We start from the raw sequence: 19807 nt of genomic DNA, 5'->3' as shown, positions 1-19807 counted from the left end.
TCTATGTGGCGTATGATGAAACCTTATACCACTCTACATGAACATCCCATGCATTCTCGAATTCTTCCGGTCCTCCAACTCCCATGGACTACAATTCCAGCTACAAAAAGACTATAAATCCTTACATATTTGTTTCACATATTCATATTTTTTCACTATAAGATATTACAGATCACTTGTCTTCCAGTAAAATAATCAGCTATATAGGTAAAAATAACACACTGTATATTTACCGGGAAGATTTAATGACATCAATACAACGCACATATTGATGAACCATCAATCAATAATTAACCTATTTTAATTGTAACACTTGTTCAGCAAATCAGTTTTGTGAATTTGCAGTTTATATTAAGTATACAGAACTTTTTTTCTGAATGAACAATGTCTAACTTGTGGATTATAGAGACCTCATTCCTTTAAGCATGGTCACATACAGACACAATGTGTAATTCATCATTCGTAATAAATAAAACACTTTGTTTTTCTTAGTTTGTTCATTAAACTATTCTATTACCAGGTGGTCAAATCCAATACACGCCAATAGAATTAAACATGTTTAAAGTGTGTATCCCTTTAAATCTCTAACAAATTGGCTGTGCTTTGAGTGTTCAAGAGGCTGAGTCCCAGACACCAGGGCTGGATGTGCAAGTGAGCAAAAGCCTCATATATCTGAAATTCGCTATACTAAAAATAATAGAAACACTGCCTAAGCAAGATGGGAGTTATAATCGACAGAACATCATTCATTTTCTCTAGATGTAAACAAATACGGCAACATGATTTATTCTTTAAAGAAGTTCTATAAGCAATATTATCTGTTCATTGAGAAACTTGCCAAAGCTGGCTTTTAATATTGTCATTATCAATCTAAAGTGACATTCCCAATTGATTAAATAGGTATATCTCCTAATTTACACTGCAGAAGGTCCATACCTTTAGCACACATCCATCTTCATCCCTTGTGGATGCTTGTCCAAATCAGATAGATGTTCAGGCAACGGCACAGCGTGTGACTAGATTAGAATGAATGTGCAGGCTCGATGTGACCTTTTAGTGTTCCAGGAGGAGCGCACGGACACCATGTCCCTCCCTTATTGCCCGAATTGGGAGACTCCAGAAGACATCAGGAAAAATGATTACTGTCATTTACATAGTGGGTGTATCAACCAGGAGAGGTTTGTTTTTCCTGAGCTTCACGTCATAAACGAAGAGTTTACTGGTTAACCCTTCTGTTGCAGTCTCCAGAGATATTAAATATCTTGGTTTTAACAATATACAATTAAAATTGAGTTTCTATTAATTTGATTAAATAGAACATGTTACCTTGTCAAGGCTTGGCCATCCATTATCTCCAAACTGATCTGGCTCTGAGCCACCAGCTTGTCATTTTTCCACATGGCTACAGAGCACATGAAAATACAATGCATCCTGATTTATTAAACCGTGTTTTCCCACATAAGAAGATGTTTTTGGGGGATGTATAAAACAGTTTTCTGGACAGTCTGCAGCTACATTATCATTTCAACTGACTAAACGGGCCATCTCAGGTCAGCTTAGACTAAAATATTGTGAAATCATTAAGTCTTAATTGTAAGTCATCTGCAAGCTCTCTTAGTACATCAAATCCTATGGGGTTTATTCACTAAAGGGGGAGTTAGCAGAAGTGGTAGCAATGCAGTTGCAGTTTCAGCTCCCTGACTTTGATGGCCCCTTATACATTGGTGAGATTTCTTTATCTTAATGATCAAACTATACACTATCCACAGACAGGGTAGTCATTCTTGAAAGGGTATAAATAGCCATTTATAATGCCTAGTGAGTTCAGTGGCGTGGTAACACAATAATGTTAGCATTAGTGGCAGTGCACATGTGTGTTAGCATGAGTGTATATGAGTGTGTATGTTAGAGTTAATGTTTGTGTTAGCATGAGTATATATACATGGGAGTGTAGATGTGTAATGCATGTACTGTTGCATTTGTTACTGGGGTGTTTTAACCACACAACTGTGTGGACTGGTAGGGGTTAACAGGTTCGAGGATACAGAGATGACACTTTAACTCAATACATGAAATCATACATATAGTTTATTAACCAAATAGCTATTAACCAGCAATGAAAGAGGAATAAAATAGATTATTCTTACATCCCTTCCTGTACTGGAAGACCCGCGAAGCTATGCGCTGCTTCACGGTGTGAGACGGGCAGCAGGGCTGAGTGCCAGGCACCATACATTGATCAATGGCAGAGTCTCACCATTGCTGGAAGGGGACAACTGTTATATCGTTAGTAATACATGGAAGTTGATGTAATTAATTGCCTAAGCTAAAAGCTCATTAACTATTGTTTAGATATCTTGCGGTTAGTTAAAAACAGGATTCTCATGTTCTCCTTATCCTGTCAGCCACGGTTCCCAAGGCACTGGGTTCAATTTCAGCTGATGTACTAGAACATTCTTATTTTGACACCATTTTGATATAGAGGTCCTCTGTAAGAATAACTAATAACGCCCCTTCCTTAACATTTAACCTTCAGACTAACAGGCCGTCATCACACTATTAACCCTATCACGTCACAATTACAATAGAAATTTGAAACAAGTCCTCAGGAACCACCAAGATTTTCTGATTTGCTCACATAATTACTGTTGAATGAATTATCATGGCTCACGTTTTGGCAGGTCTACTTATGCTAAAGCTATATGCCACACTCAAAGGCCTGTCTACAAAAAACAAATTCCCGCTTTATTCTGTTAATTAATACAGACTGTCTACCCCACAGAGCACATAACAATGTCAGATTATACTATGGTGAAGTATCTTTAAAAACATTCACCAATGATAACGCTAGAGGACAAAGTCAGAATGTGTTCAATTAAACATAAAGCTGCAATAAATCTGAATACAAGGTAGCATTTCAAAATATCACCTGTCAGAAAGTACTTAGCACAGAATGGTGACCTTCCACCCCGGGAAGTGCTAGCAAGCATTGCCCCAAGGGGGCAATCACATATTTTGTGTTTTAATTCACTTTGACAGAATTAGAAAATTAAGACTTGGTTGAGGAAACATAAACAGTAAATATTTTTTTAACCCCTTAATGACAAAGCCCGTAAATGTACGGGCTCAAAATGCATTGTTTTCAATGGGTTTAGGGACCGCCCATTGTCCTTAAGGGGATAATAACCCAAATGTATTTGTTTCTACAGATTTTCTGCTTAGGGAAGCTGGAGAAGACAACAAATTAGGATGACAACATTTTAGAACTGATACTGTGGCTTCATTATGCAAACATTAATGAAGGCCAGCCAGATTGGCTATATACTCTACATACACATATTATGTGTGTGTATATATATATATATATATATATATATATATATATGCCAGAACTAGGTAGGGAGGTAGGCTTGGCTACCCACCTACCTTACATGAACTGTGACCTTCTGAAGCAACACAGACCTTTTTGCTTTTTCACTTCCCTGAGTCGGTCAGAGGAGATCAGAAGATCTCCCCAACCAGCCTATGATGTCCACTGCCTGTAAAAAGTGCCCAAAGACCAGGACTGTTAAGTAATGCAAACATATAAGACAAACCTTTGTAAGTTACACTCATTTCGTGAATCCAGATGATTCAAGTCCCCCTAATAATACTGTCAGCACAGTACTGACTGGCATATACACATCACGCATGAATCTGCCAGCCAGCTAGCCCAGCACTGAAAGTGTTAAACAGACTGCTTGAAGCCTTTAACATCGACAGTTGTTTTTAATTGGATTTAACACAAGCACTGAGGACAAGTGGCGGCTAAAGGGATAAAAGAGCAGCTCACATATTCCTGTAAGGCAAGAGACATAGGTGCCTAATAATGGTCCTCCCTCCTAGTGGGATAGCTTACAGAGCCCAGGTTGCCCTTAGAGCTCACAGCATCGGTAGGATTCCCTGACGTCAGGGTCGGCTGTTATGCCTGGGGCAACATGCACTGTAACTTATTGAAATTCAGGACACGGCGAGTCCTGGAACAGAGCTATTCATGGGTCACCTTATAATGAACGGAGGAATATAAGGTATTTATTGCTGTGTTTGAGCAGAAGAGACTGAAAAGAAACAGATCATAGGACCAGCCTTATGATATTAAGGATCAACAATTCAACCTAAACCCCAGCTGAGCTTTTCGTATTGCCTCCTCCACATTCTGCCCTTCCGGCCAGTCAATCACTGGCAGGGAACAGCTTCATTTGAAATCAAGTGGAGTGCTTTCTGCCATGCGCTTAAGGGGGTCTCATTAAATCCCCTGGAGTTGTAGCGTGAGCATACACTGAACCATCAGTCACAAAAATAAACAGGACATAGCACATCGACTTCATAGAAACTGAAAATTTGTCAACATGTGGATTTTAAATGTTTTTGGGAAAATGACCATTGGAGAAAAAAAAAATGTAAGAAAAGAAAGAAGCAGGTCCAGTATGTGAGGCATCTAGAAAGTGATGCATTAAGCACATGCAATAGCTGGATGTTGGAAAGTTTGGGTTTCTTAAAAAGCATCTTCTTGCTTTAATTTCTCTTCAAAGCCTACGGGAACCTTTCCTTTAGTAGAATTTTAATGATGGGCCTTGCAATGTACATTTTTGGTACTTATTCAAGCACCATAATGTCTGTATTAAGGCTAGGTGTCCAAACTTGCACGGCATATTTATGGTGGGGGTCTTACTATTGACTAAGGCAAAATTATATTTTCATCTAGTGAATCAATACCTTTTTTTTTTTTTATACATGCCAATATCTTACTGGATCTTGCAGCAGCTGACTGACATGGAGCACTGTTGCTAAGTTTAATGTCTACAATCATTCCTAAGTCTTTTTTCCTTTAATGATTTCCCTAACACAACCCCAATATGTGCATAATGTATACATTTTTTCAAATACTTTTCCAAAATGCATAACTTTGCATTTGTCAGTATTAAAACTCACTTGCCACTTGGTTGCCCAGTGCGATTTAAACACATCTCCTTGCAGGGAAGTAACATCTTCTTACCTAATTTTTGCATCTGCAAACAATGACACATTCACACTTAATTTCCTGAACTAATAAAGTGTGTGATATCTATACTTAGAAACTAGCCCAGAGCGGGATTAACCATGCATAGGCCAGGTAACCACATAGATAGACTGTGCTAGTGCCAGACAGTCTTAGGAAGGCAAGGAGTAGAAGGACCTGGAGAAAGGAGAAAGTGACCCGGAGAGCCCAGGGATGCAGTAATTTACCTGGAGACTCAGAGTCAAACCCGGAGGAGTTTTCAGGTATGTTGATATCCTTGCCAAAAGTCATAAGGGTGGAATATTTATATTATGTCAAATTATATTAAATGAATAGGCAGTATAGTTTGGACGAATATTATTCTGTATAGTTCAAGACTGGAGATGAAGCCCTCTAGCATTTGTATGCAGAAGAGGCAGTTAATTTAAAGGTTCCACTCAGTTGTCCTGCATTGACAAGTATAAAAATGTAAACGTATCTTTGCTTTTTAAATGTCATATACTATTCCCCTTTTTAATTATACAGAGATCTATTCCAACATTTTACAATGAAAATATTGCTAACCCTACTCAGATGCAACAAATTCCAAGATGAATAGCAGAAGGTTTCTCGGTATGAGCTATAAACTACTCCCAGTGCACTTATCGGCTTTAATGTATAAAGGAGGGGGATTGCAAAGCTCTGTACAGCGCTGGAAATCACCACTCCAGGCTCTTAAATTAACCACCTCGCTTACCCTCCTCAACATAGGCCGTCACATCCCCCGAGTGCACATATTAATTCTCCTTTTTCTCTTATAAGTCTTATTTAAATTCATCGTCACATGCAATTAATGCTGTCCTGTGGGATTTAACTTAAAAAAATTTCGCCTTTTATCCCTGTCGCCATTTTGGGCCATGTCAAATACCCCTTCCCAACATTTCCATTTGTATTACTGGTACTTTAATATAAACAGACAATACAAGAGTGGCAAAGGAAGTGTTTAAATAAGAAATACATGAAACCCTTCAATTTGAAACTGTTTTAAAACCAAAGATTTGTGCTGGGCATCCTGGCTATAAACAGGACCAGTCCACAAGCTATTGCACAAGACCAGTGATGTATTCAGGCCGGAGGCAGGTCTGGAGGAGCAGAAGACCCTCTGTTGTTGCTCTGTGGACCCAGTTATAAGGGAGATGCGTAATCTCCCTAACCAGACCATGTACACTATGGAGGACTGTACATGTAGGCACAACCTCCAGTGTGTTTCCCAGTTGGGAACACCTTTAAGAGATGAAACACCAAGAGATGACCATACCTGGAAATTTTTGGCTCCGGCTACACAGAGCCTCGCTTGATGCAAGTAGGAGGTCTCATTAATGTCAGTGGGCAGGCCCTGCTAATGCCGCGGGACACGCAACATTGTTGGTTGGGAAGTAGGCCTGCCACAACAGCACTCCCACAAACTGGAGTTTCCCTGAGAAGTGGCGCTTCTTCTCAGGTACGTATATGCATACCTGGGAACTCTCCAGGTTTGACCCGGAGAACTCCGGGAGAAGCGCCGCTTCTCTGGTTCAACACTCAAATTATCCAGGTCGCAGCATCTTGTCAGGCGCAACTCCTTGCCCACTTCTCCTTTAAATGGGGGTGCTTCCCGCGATTTCAGCTGGATCACCCACTAACATCAGCAGGAATGCTCCCAACATCAGCAGGAACAACCACCAATATCATTGTGCAGACCTGGCCAAGTCCCGCAAGGGTAGGCTCCAGGTAGCCGGAGCCTAGAAGTTCCCAGGCATGTGTATATGTCATCATATCCTGTGCTCAGCAGTGTGGCCGGTGGGTGCTGCCCTGGTACAGGTCTAGGACAGCACTCCTGTGAATACTTCCCAAACTCCAACTTCAGTGCAATTTGAACGGCTGCCCCAATGAGCTTCTCCTGCTTGAGGAGCTTTGATAGAAATGCATACTTACATAATATTAAAGCGGCAAGATTTCTTAAGAGCCACCTTTTAGATTGAACAGACCTTCTTGCAGGACAAACGCAAAAACATAGCTATACTTTCAATTGCCTTGACTGCCTGATGTTATTTAAGAATGGATAAACGGTCATCAATCATTCTCCATCATGTTTTTTAATTCAACTTTGTTCACATACACAGCTTAGTGAGTTTTTAGATTTGACACCAACACTGTTAAAACAGACAAACAATCTTTTGAACATTCTTTTGAAATAGGAACAAGGCCATTCTAAGACCATTTGATAGGAACAATTCCATTCTAAGACCATTTCATCCTTAATACTGTAGCATTATGTGCAGATATCCGTGACAGTATGTTATTAGAAATTAGATTTTTCATTTAGGTAATGATTGTGGATACTACTTAAATTATTCAGTCGCTCTAAATAGTGCACAATCACCCATGAGAAAAAATAGCACCTAGAAACTTCAATTTAGCACTATTAAGCACCTGCCTCATCACCAGTACCAGACTAATGGCACGCTAACCCTAGCCAGAGTCACATATTCCAGTAGGGAATTTATTCCAGTTCAAAACCTTCAAATGTAAACCCAGTAATATAATCAAGCACCACTCAATCTAATTACAATCAGGATTTACTAGACAGCTAACCAAATGCAGAACACTAAGAGCATTATGAAATACCGTATTTGCTCGATTATAAGACGACCCTGATTATAAGACGACCCCCCAAATCTGAATATTAATTTAGGAAAAAAAGAAAAAGCCTGAATATAAGACGACCCTATAGGAAAAAAGTTTTACCAGTAAATGTTAATTCATGTAAACAATTTTTTTTAATAAAAGCTATGATTGAAAAAAATATTTTGGTTTTATTTCCTTCTATTTTCCAACCTGCCCCAGTTATGCAAATCTGCCCCAGAAATACCTTATACCCCCTATATGCCACTGTGCCATGATATGCCTTTTAACCCTCTAAATGCCACTGTGCCCCATGATATGCCTTTTAACCCTATATGCCACTGTGCCCCATGATATGCCTTTTGACCCCCTATGTGCCACTCTGCCTCCAGAAATGCCTTATACCCCTATATGCCACTCTGGCATTTAGAGGGTTAAAAAGCATATTATGGGGAAGAGTGGCATATAGGGAGGTTTAAGGCATTTCAGGAGGCAGAGTGGCGTATAGAGGGTTAAAAAGGCATTTCTGGAGGCAGAGTGGCATTAAGGGGGTTAAAAGGCATTTCACAGAGCACTCTGCCTCCAGAAATGACTTATGCCCCCCATTTAACACTCCCTCCCTCCTCCCTCCTCCAAGCTTACCGGTACTTCTCAGTCCCCTGTCATGTAGCTGGGGTAGCGTGTAGACGTCTGCGCGATCCGCGTAGACAACTTACGCTGCAGCCGGATGGAGGTGTGGCTAGCAGCGGGGGTTGTCTGCGTCCATCGCGCAGACCTTCCCCTACTGTCAGTGATCAGAGTTCCCTGCACCGGTGCCGGGAAGGTCTGCGCGATGGACGCAGACAACCCCCGCTGCTAGCGACACCTCCTTCCTGCTGCAGCGGAAGTTGTCTACGCGAATTGCGTAGACATCTACATGCTGCCCCAGCTACACACCGGGGACTCAGAAGTACTGGTAAGCGGGGGCAGGAGGATCCAGGTCCCCTGCAGCTGCGGGGGATCTGGATCTTAGTCGTCTCATAGTCAGACCTATTTGAGGTCTGATTATAAGACGACCCCGATTATAAGACGAGGGGTATTTTTCAGAGCATTTACTCGAGTAAATACGGTAATTTGATAAAAGTGTACACACCAAACATGACACATCAACGCGATTGTAATACTTCTCAAGCTGCCCAAAGTCTCCAAGTAATACGATCAGAAGATGTTTCATTCTTAAATGTGGCAAAAACAAAAATGGTAAGTGGTTGCTAATTGGAAGGTCAACTGCGGTACATTCGGTGCATAGCAATAGTTCCTACATGCCCTCTTAAACATATACATTCTACAATGCATAAGGGCTATCATAATCCAATCAGAATTTAGCTTTAGCCTTGGGTAGGGAGAAGTCAACAGTAAAGCATCTGTTTGTAATGCAGATCTGGAAAACTAATGGTCCTTCATGTATTTATCAAATAGAACAGTGGTTCTCAACCCGTGTATCCTCAGGACCCACATTTGCCTTTGGAGGCTGCCTGATGGTCCTGATTGTTGCGGCCGTGGTCCTGACAGCCTGCTGCTCGCGGATTGCCACTAGAATGTGTAAGGCAGCCCCAGGAAAGTGACATTTTCCCGGTATGCCTCCAGTCCGGCCCTGACCCTCCGCGACCCACTGAAGACAGGGTCGCGAACCACTTTTGGGTCTCAACCCATGAGTTGAGAACCACTGAAATAGAATGCATCACATGAATGAGTTGTTAGGTTAGTATCTAAAATCAGTTTCAGAAGATTACATAGATACCCAGCAGAAGTGGTAATATCAGTCAAGTGCCTTACTCTGTGAGTAGTTGGAGGATCATTATTTTTATCAGGATTATTTTTTCTTCAGAATTCATGCTTTTAGCAGCACGTACCAATCTCCAAGAAAGGAGTTAAGATAAATGACCAGTTAACTGCCATAAAGCACAATACACTGCATACCCTTCCTTTAAATACATCTGCAGAGAACACAGGAGAACCTATACATTCTCAGCCACATTATTATTCCTATCTAATACAAGGGACTACAGTGCATAAGAGAATATAATTAGGGCAAATCAAATGGCCCTAGCTAATAAGATTAATTTGATTTAGGGATTCATTGTCAGCCTATATAGGGATAAATTAAAGTATATTTAGTTAGGCAATAGAATTGCTTCTTTTTTTCTGTTGCAGAGCAGACCTCCTGGCGGAAATGTCATTCTGGAGACTGGGCCTTTAGACTGGGAATTCATTTAAAACCCCTTCTGGTCTGCAGTTTAATGACTTAATCAGGTTTGCCGTGTCAGTGGTTGAGTCTGCAGGCATAATTCAGGTCATGTACAGCAAGAGCTATGCATCACGTAAATGCAAACCCCAAGCATTAGTAACACAAAAAAGGCATCTATTTTATTACAAAAATATACACACCAATATATATATATATATATATATATATATATATATATATATATATATATATATATATATATATATATATATATACACACACAATACATCACTGACTTATCCTAACCTCAAGACACAATGTAATGTTAACATTCATGATGCTATGGATAAGCAAATGCTTAAATAGAAATTGAAGTTAGTATTCTATACTGAGCCCTAACATGGGTCTTGGCTGGTCCATATGACCCAGGCAGCACTTTGTCGGGGCAGCAAATTGCCTCCCTAGGACATGTTAATTCCGGATAGATTCATGGAGAAAGAGAAGCGTTTGTGCACCTCTCTTTCTGTGTGACTCTATCTGGTCAGTTATGCTTTTTCCCAAAAATGGTGTAGCCGCAAGGACAGCCTCTTGCCCATTTCTCCAATCTTTAATTCCTACAAGATTGTAAAATCGTTTAAGCAGGGCCCTCCTCACTGTTTCTGTTAGTCTAATTGTTATGTTATATACCAATTATAATATATACCAATATATTAGTTGGACAGACTGGATGGGCCTAATGGTTCTTATCTGCTGTCACTTTCTATGTTTCTATATACTACTTGTTGTGTCCTGTATACCCATTGTACAGCGCTACAGAATAGGATGACGCTATATAAAACAATAAATAATAGTAACAATAATAGTGTTTGAGTGGGAACATGGATGTGTATGTGTGTGTTTGTGTGGGAGCATTTATGTGTAAGTGTGCGTGTGGGAGCATGGATGTGTAAGTGTGCGTGTGGGAGCATGGATGTGTATGTGCGTGTGGGAGCATGGATGTGCGTGTGGGAGCATGGATGTGCGTGTGGGAGCATGGATGTGCGTGTGGGAGCATGGATGTGCGTGTGGGAGCATGGATGTGTGTGTGTGTGTGTGTGAGTAAGGATCTGTGAGCATGACTGTATATGTGTAAGTGTGTGTGAGCATTAATGTGTATGTGTACCTTTGTGAGCATGAATGTGTATGTGTGAGCATAAATGTATTACATACAGTGATTACGTGTATGTGTGCGTGTATGTGCGAGCATGTATGTTGGCATGAGTGTGCAAGTCAAATGTGAAAGTGTGTGTAAAAATGTGTGAGATACTGAGGGGTCAAGGGGGTGCCAAAATATACAACCCAGGAGGCCAGGTTCACAAAGAATACATAGGGAGAAGAGGACAAATAAAGAAGACAGAAGAACATGAAGTTGTGGGAAATGAGACAGGGACACAGAAGCAGTCGGCAGAGTATGTAGGAAAACATTGAGAGTGTGAGAGAGCATGAGAGCGCAAATTTATTAATCATGATATAACATTATGGAAGCGGGCATGATACCATCGTCCATTTAACCTGCTCAGAATAACATGTCCCTTTCCCAGCCTCTCTCCACGATGATTCCCACGTGTTCAGTCATGTGATTCTCAGTTTTTTCTGTAACAATTGCCCAAGCTTGTTGAATGCTATTTATGGATTTTGCCACCCACAGTGAAATTAAAGGACTTCCGCATTTTTATGAATGCAAATGTATTTAAAACCATGCAGAGATCTTGAACGTTTCCTAATTGCTGTTTCTGCAGCCTGTAATACCCCAATCATCTGCTCACACAGCTCTAATTCCACTAGAAGAAAGAATATCAAGCAAGGTATTTATTTAAAACAGCTGAATTGGAGTTCCATTATTATTTATAATGAGAAAAACACTTATAAAGCAGTGCATGCATGCAAAGACATTTACAGGTGCACACGAAAACAAAATCATAAAAATAAAGCCTACCTCCCACTGGAGCCTTCTCTGGCTACGCTTTCCTGGCCCCAGCTGATCAGCCTAAACACCCACTACCTTTAACTACCCTGCCAGACCCAGCTAAGTAAGCCAGGTAATAACACAATGGAAGTCCTGCTTATCCTTCACAGCGTCTGTGCACCAACTATTTTTAGAAAGAAAGAAAAAAAATAAACGACATAACCCTTAAAAAAAAAAATTATGACATACGCATAGTCAAATACCCAACGGGATCAAATTTACAGGATCGCTTTTATTGAACAAAAGAAGCATAAAACGTAGGAATGTTTTTTACAGCATTCAGCATTTGTTTCCGTTTGGTGACAGCTGCAGAGAGTGGTACATGCCACCGTCACTTAGTAACTGGAAGGTGAATGGCTCATATCTCAGCTTTATGTACAGAGAAGATTTATGAAAACACATTATGAGCAAACCCTGTGTGGGGATACAGCTTTTGTATGGTAAATAAAATGGGCTAATGCACTTTACATTGAACATTTACTGAATATACAGTTTACATTTTATGGCAACTATATATCACATGCAGTAAATGACATGAATTGAAAATAATTTACTTAACAAATCTGTAGCCCCTCCACCAACAGGTTTGCTGCCTGGATGTGCTGAATGAGCTCCTGACGTTCATAAAGTACAGATTTTCTGAAAACATCCTCTAGGTATGGTTTTGGTATGTCCATAACCCATCGCTTCTTTCTTTTTGTTCTTAGGGTCAAAGAAAGCATAACCATTTGTTTCTTGTCCTCTCGCTGCTCCTAAAGCCAGCATTAGAATGGATGCCAGAACTCATTCATTCCCACCAAAGGGGAAGGAATTTAAAACATATTTACTTAAGCTAAAGCAATAATCGCACAAACCCTGAGATCACAAAGTTCAAGAAACCTCGGACTTCTACTCTCCCGCTTCTTATAGGAGGCACCAAGGGCATGTGTCTAGATGTGCATCGGGTTGGAGCTAGCCCGAGCTACCATTTAGGGGATGGAAGAACCAGAACGATGAGTGGACATGACCAAATACCACTGAAGACATTGAGTCTCGGGGGAAAAAGGTTAGTTCCCAGCATGCTAGCAAGCCTTTGGAACTGACAAATTCCGGCACATTTCAACCCTGAGCACTGCCACAAGGGGAGAAGACATTGGTATTGGTTTGGAAATATATAACCCTAATCTGTGTACAGCACTTGATACCCTGTAAACGTAGAAATGATGTCTGGTAGGGGAAGAGATATGCATCTAAAGTGAAGCATTTGATTAATTAGAAAGGCATTAGTGAAGTAAAACACTTTGCTTCCCTCATTAAAAAATGGCCCTTGATGTTCTCCACCTCTTTTCTGCTGTTACTGCATTACAACCACACAGGCAGTATATGAAGCACAAGAGACCACTGGACACTCCAGTTGTCTTTCATCCACTTTTTTTTCTTTTTTTATAGATATACAAAAAAAATTGCATTGTAGACAAAGCGATACAGTTCCCCGTCTGCTTCGACTGCCACTAGAAACAACCCCTTATTTACACTACACTTAATAGTTAATTAAATAATTAGTTTACATTTACACTTTAGATCACCACATGGAGGGAATATATATATATATAGTTTGGTGCTATTTTAATATAAAATACACATTAGTGGAATGGTAAAACAGTATTTACCTATTACACAGGAATACATGTATTTAAACATTTTTGGTATCTATTATGCAGTTAGGTAGCATATGTTATATACAAACAACTTACCAATGCACCCCCAGACTCAGACCACACCACAGTACTTCCCTTCCCAGAACTGTATGGAGCTTGGAACCCTCCAGTTTCAGATCATGTGTGTGCTGCTTATATCAATCTTCTTCACAGAACAGACCAGCAGACCAAATCAATGCTTTTCGCATATAAAAGCTTTAAAAAATGCAAAATAAAATGTACTTACTAGAAAACTCCAGTGCACCTTCTCAGGAGATACCCCAGTAACATCGGATTTAAAAGGGCGCGATTTCTCTTCTAGGAAATGAATCTGGTTGTACGTTCTATGTTGCACAGATGGTGGCAGGCACTGGAGATCATTTCTGAACTAATGGGAAGAATAAAACAACAGTGATGGTATTGTGTTGGTATTGTGTTAACAAAAGTGAGCTGGACACAGAGAGAGAGACAGAAAGCCCGTACTTGCGAGACACATCCTTCTCTCCTTGTTTGGAAAAGGTGTTGATACTTAGTAGGTATTTAGTTCCTTTAAACAGTGCATATTTTATGGCTACATTACCAATAAGAATCCTACTTTACTGCATTTATTATCTGCATTATCCGTCTGCATATTATGCCTTCATGTTCCTATTAGGAACTATCAGCTAACAAGTTTATTGTAAGGGTCAATATAATGCTGTCTTCAAATCGTGAACTTCTCTAGACCGAGAAATTGACGGGTTGAATCAATTTGCATTCAGAAAAAGTATATTTAACGTTCTCTATACAATAGAAAAGATCTTAGGCCTCCAATAATTGAATCATCTTGAGAATGGTATGAGCTATAAACATATATTCTTTCCACGGTGCATGCAATAAAATGCCAGACAGCTATCGAAACACACACAGGATTAGTCCCAAAGCCATATATGATCTCGTTATACTGTTACGGGAAGCACATGAATTACTGTTAGTTGATGTGCAGTACAATGTATTTATGAGACACTCATGTTAAGAAAACCTTCTGCAGACACATTTATGATAGCATTATTAAACTCACCTTAAATAATATTGTTCAACAACTGAGTATAGGGGAGTTATATACAGATCACATACCAGCCACTTACTCAACTCTATAAGAGTTGTCGAGGATTGCACTGTTACCCACAATTTAACTACAGTACCTTTATTTGCATAAAAATGATTTCAAAAATATGCATTTTCCATTAAAGGAACGAACATGGCATATTTTACATGGATGTTCCCCACTGTCCTCCTCGATTTGTATGTATTCCTAGCTAAGGATTTAACATAAGCCTGACCCAGCAGTGACTCTGCGCCACTAGCATTTACATCAGTGACTATTTTGCATGAAATGCACTGAAGGGCAATGAGAAGCTGCAGGGACGTGAAATTGTATTTAAAAGGAAAATTCAAGTATTTGCATCATGACTGCTCCTTTAAGAAAGAAGCTTGAGCATTAGGGTGAGAAGATGGGTGGTTGTCTTTTAAGGTGAAACCACTCATAATGAACTACAATGGTTTTACTGTTTCAAACCAAAACTAGAGCTATACTTTCAAATAAAATAAAAAGCCCTCAGATTATGGTAATTTCTATAAACAAACGCTAATCACAGGGCTTCAGCAACAACTTTATTTTCTTAATAAAATAAACCAGATAGAAGGGGTTAAAAAGCATACTGTAGAGTCGAAATTTGTCGTGGTCAGAGGACTAGAACAGTGTGCGACCTTTTCATATCTGGCATTTTTGTAAACTTTGAAATGGTACAATTTGTCAAATGGGAACATATCAGAGGCTGATTGTGTGGCATTTCCACCAATTTACAAGCATCTACAACACTTATCTTTGCTATAAAAATTAAGCCTGTTCAGTTTTAATATCAAATAAATGTAATAATTGTGGACCAATATACATTTAAATTTAAAAGGTTTTGTGTATTTTAAACAATGAGAAAAATCTATAAAGTAGATTATCGTATGTGTGTGTGTATATATATATAAACACACACACTGTATATATACACACACACACACACACACACACACACACACACACACATATTGCCAATGACAAAATAAGAATTTTGCACTGTGAACTGAGCCAAGCTGATCTGGAGCATGTCACGAATGAACACTCAGGAAAGAATAGGAATGGTGGATAATGGTAAAATAGAAGTTAAAGGTACAGTGCTATCAAAAATGTTTTTTCCCATTAACTCCTTAAGGACAGACTGTTTTTTCTTTTTTATACCCTTCGCGACCAAGTCTGTTTTAACACTTTTGCGGTGCACGTGTTTAGCTGTCATTTTCTCCTCTCCTAGTTAGTCTACTCACACAAGTTATATACTGTTTTGTCCTGAGTTTTGGAATACCCAATGTTTTTTTCCTTTTTTGCAAGTTATAGTGCAATAAGTACAAGTAGCATTTTGCCATTTCAAAACCATTTTTCCAAATCTGGTCATACTGCCTCCATGTGCTATTTGGTACATTGTTGAAGCCTGCCAATGCACTTTACCCCATCAAACTATCTATTTTTGAAAACTAGACACCACAAGACACTCCTGAGTACAGTGATACCATCCATGCATAGGTTTGTCAGGTTATTTAGGGGCTAAAGGGCCACATTTGGGACATGCACAATTCAGGTTTTCAACTTGGAATTTTGACATCTGGTCCTTCTGCCCTCATGTCCTATTTGGTACATCGTTAAAAGCCAGTTAATTCAATTTACTCCCATCAAACCATATATTTTTTAAACTAGACACCCCAAGGTGTAATTCAGGTATAAATTTACAGCTCCTGGAATATGTCACTTCAAAACAACACCCTAATATGTGTTCAACAACATCTCCTGAGTACAGTGATACCACCCATGCATGAGGTTGTCAGGTTATTTCGGGGCTAAAAGGCCACATTTGGGACATGCGTATCCTTCTGCCCCCATGTCCTATTAGGGACATCTTTGAAGCCAGCTAATTTAATTTACCCCATCAAACCATATTTTTTTTTAAGTAGACACCCTTTGAATGCTAGTATTTAAACTCTTTCCATGCCAGGATTTTTCGGAAGATACAGCGCTAATTTTAGCACTTGCTCATAAAAATAAACTTTTTATTTTTTATATTTTTGGGGCTCTTTTTTACATTTTGTTGGAACTGGATGGTTCCCCTGGTGGTTACATCACTGCATATTGGTGGGTTTTCAGTCAATGCTGAGGCATTTCAGAGACACCATTGAAGCTTAGAAGGTGATTGTAGATCGCCCCTTAAGCTCTTTTAAATCAGCTGTCTTCCGCCATACCGTGGCCCCTTCTGCTGATCTTGGTGTTGCTGAATGCCTTGACATTGATCGCTTTCTAAGCTTGTTCAATGCCATGACATGCCTGACATGTTATTGGTCATTAAGAGGTTAAGGTTGTTCAAAGGGATGTATTTATCTTAAACAGATAAATACATCCCTTTGCTGGACAACAAAGCCCCCCCCCCCAAAGACAGAAATAGCCAAAAGGTTTCAAGATTCTGAGTTACTAGAAATCAGTTCTAAGTAGAGACCCATGAAATGTGTTAACCAACTAACTCTAATACCTATTCTCAGGGTAACCTTGACACGTCATTATTTAAAGATACACTTTATTGAGTAATCTTCATTCAAAGAGGGATATCAACAATGAAATACTAGTAACTAGTCGGTTTCAGCCAAGCGAATCCTAAATTTCCAGTTTCAGTCCAGAATTTTCATTTCAGTGCATCCCTAGTGTTGGTGTGGCAGAGCCTGTCCTGGTGTGTGTGTGTTTGGGTGTTGGTGTGGCAGAGTCTGTTCTGGTGTGTGTGTTTGGGTGTCGGTGTGGCAAAGCCTCTCCTGGTGTGTGTGTTTTGGTGTCGGTGTGGCATAGCCTCTCCTGGTGTGTGTGTATGTGTTTGGGTGTCAGTGTGGCAGAGACTGTCCTGGTGTGTGTGTGTGTCTTTGGGTGTTGGTGTGTCAGAGCCTGTCCTGGTGTGTGTATTTGGTCATCTGTTTCCTGTAGGGATAAAGTGAACTAATTCATTTTTACTTATCTAGAGATAAAACGCCCTCCTGAAATTGTAGTCACTTCAGAGGACAAAACTTTCTAGGCCCAGAAATCAGTGAGATGAAAAGTAAAGGTTTTGTGTTATTAACTCTATTTCAATCTCCATATCTTATTAAAAAGGGTTAGTGGCAGTAAATTGTGGCTTCTGGCATCCCGTGTATGATGACTTTTTTTTTTTTTTTGTGTACTGATGTATGCCCAATCCCATCACATAAGATTCTATCCTATATTATCTGCCGAGCACTGATGTTCTCTTCATCCACTTGTGGATCAATTGGAGAGCACCGTGGGCCAATGCTCCATCCCCCAGTTCAGTGGAAAATCCATGCCAGCTTTTCCAAGAGGTTTGAGGTCTGCAGGATCCGGTCTGTGATTACTATGGGCCTGTATCAGGCACAGGTGCTGGGCATTAAAATCTTCTGGAGCCTGAGCTGAGAGAGAGAATGTTAGGGGAAGAGGAAGTTTCCCTGTGCTTCCAGGGCAAGGAGAGGCCCTGAAGACGACCATCCCTGAGTCAAGTGAGGCATTACCTACCTGAACCTTTTGTGTGCTGTCTGGCAGAGGTTTTCCAGAGGCTGGCTTAGCTGGGTCTGGATGAGAGGTCAAGTTAGTGGGTGATTAGGCTGGTCAGTCTGGGCCCGCATAGTTTAGTTAGAGAGGGCTCCAATTGGGAGCTAGGTTTTTCTTTTTATGATTTGGTTTTAGGGTTTGAGCAGTTAAAAATAAAGCACTGTTTTTGCTACAAGCTGGTGTTCCCGACTCTGATTGCCCTACAGGACTGTGCTTAAGACCCCTTACTGTGGCATTTATGGCCCTCGTGCTACAGGGTTTGTCACACAGTACACATCAATGCCAAGGAGTTAAGACTGTCTATTTTATTTATTTGCACGCAAAGACCCCAAATCCTCGGCATCAGGCCCATAATACTCTCAATCTGCCCAAAAGAAGTATTTTTTAATCTCATGGACAAAATGTGAGAAATAACATACATATCATACAATCACTTCGTAAACACACACCAAATACACTGCATATATAGTTTGAAGAAAATATGCTTATAAAACATTTTGTACCATTTTCTAATTTTAAAAAAAATGTCCCCGAATTTCATTTTAAAAATCTGGTCACCTTATTGTACAGAGACCTCATCTACCCCAGGCATTTTTTTTTGTAATTGTACAAAGCAGAGCAGGCCCTTACATGAGTCCCAGTGGGTCCATGGGAGGCAGCCCTTTGTGCCCAATGTGCATAATTCCTATAAATGTAAATGGCTACAGTGTTAATATCATAAAATAATTCCTAATTGATTTTAACACAACCACACTACTCTCATAAATACTGCCTAATCCTTCCCATTCATAAGACCTGACTTACAGGTTGCAGAGTATTAAAATGCTATTATGTTCCCTTAGATCTTCCCCATCTTTCTTTTCTCAAACTGGAACACAGCAAGCAGCTTCTTCTTAGTGTGCTGGACCTCTTTCATTTATTCATAAGCCTCTGTGCATGGCCAGTTAGCTTATTATTGTCAGTTGAATTCAAGTGTAACTGATCCCCCGACCCCAGTGACAGGCGGTGTGCAGAAGGGTGAGTGTCAAAAAATCAACACATGGGCCAAACACTATCAAGATGAAGACCAAGTGTTAATTTGTGGGCCAATTTCCTGTCACTAAACCTTGGACACAGCAACCTTGTCTTTGAAGTAGTTAATATTTCAATCCTAAAATAAGCTCCTTAGGCAAGCCATAATATTTCAATGTGCCAATTACAGACACAAATGGAGTAGAAACACCACCGCCAGCTTTATTACTCTGAAGGCTGAATGACAGAAAAATATGGTTCCCTAGTTATTGCTATTTGTCTAAGTGAAACGTTTAGACTTATTATATCTGACTATGTGGATTTTACATGAAGGGATACTTCATGCTAACTGCAACACAAGCACAAGCATGCTCCAAGGCCTACTATGAAAGGGTTGGCCTGACTACCCAGATCTCCCTCTCTTCTGTGGCACGTCATGTATGCACATGGCTAGCCCCATGAGCCTTCAGTTCGCCAGGAAGTTGAGTGGGCTAATGACTAACCCTAGCAATGAGATGGTTATTAATGTCCATATAATACAAAGAGT

The 19807-nt window shown here is 40.0% G+C and overlaps 1 protein-coding gene across 14 annotated transcripts in view; it reads right to left on the bottom strand.

The window, feature by feature from the left end:
* Positions 1–19807, bottom strand: part of RIMBP2 (RIMS binding protein 2) — a 163295-nt gene that overhangs the window by 83433 nt on the left and 60055 nt on the right. For all 14 annotated transcript variants that reach the window (XR_008355077.1, XR_008355078.1, XM_053471693.1 and 11 more), the window contains one exon: positions 13837–13977. Coding sequence is in view for 11 of the 14 variants with exons in the window: in XM_053471693.1 (XP_053327668.1) it covers positions 13837–13977 (141 nt within the window). In the remaining 3 variants the exon portion in view is untranslated. The remainder of the gene's footprint in view (positions 1–13836; positions 13978–19807) is intronic.

Source organism: Spea bombifrons, chromosome 1, assembly GCF_027358695.1.
Source record: "Spea bombifrons isolate aSpeBom1 chromosome 1, aSpeBom1.2.pri, whole genome shotgun sequence".
Classification (NCBI taxonomy): domain Eukaryota; kingdom Metazoa; phylum Chordata; class Amphibia; order Anura; family Pelobatidae; genus Spea; species Spea bombifrons.
This window is presented reverse-complemented; position numbering and strand designations above follow the sequence as displayed.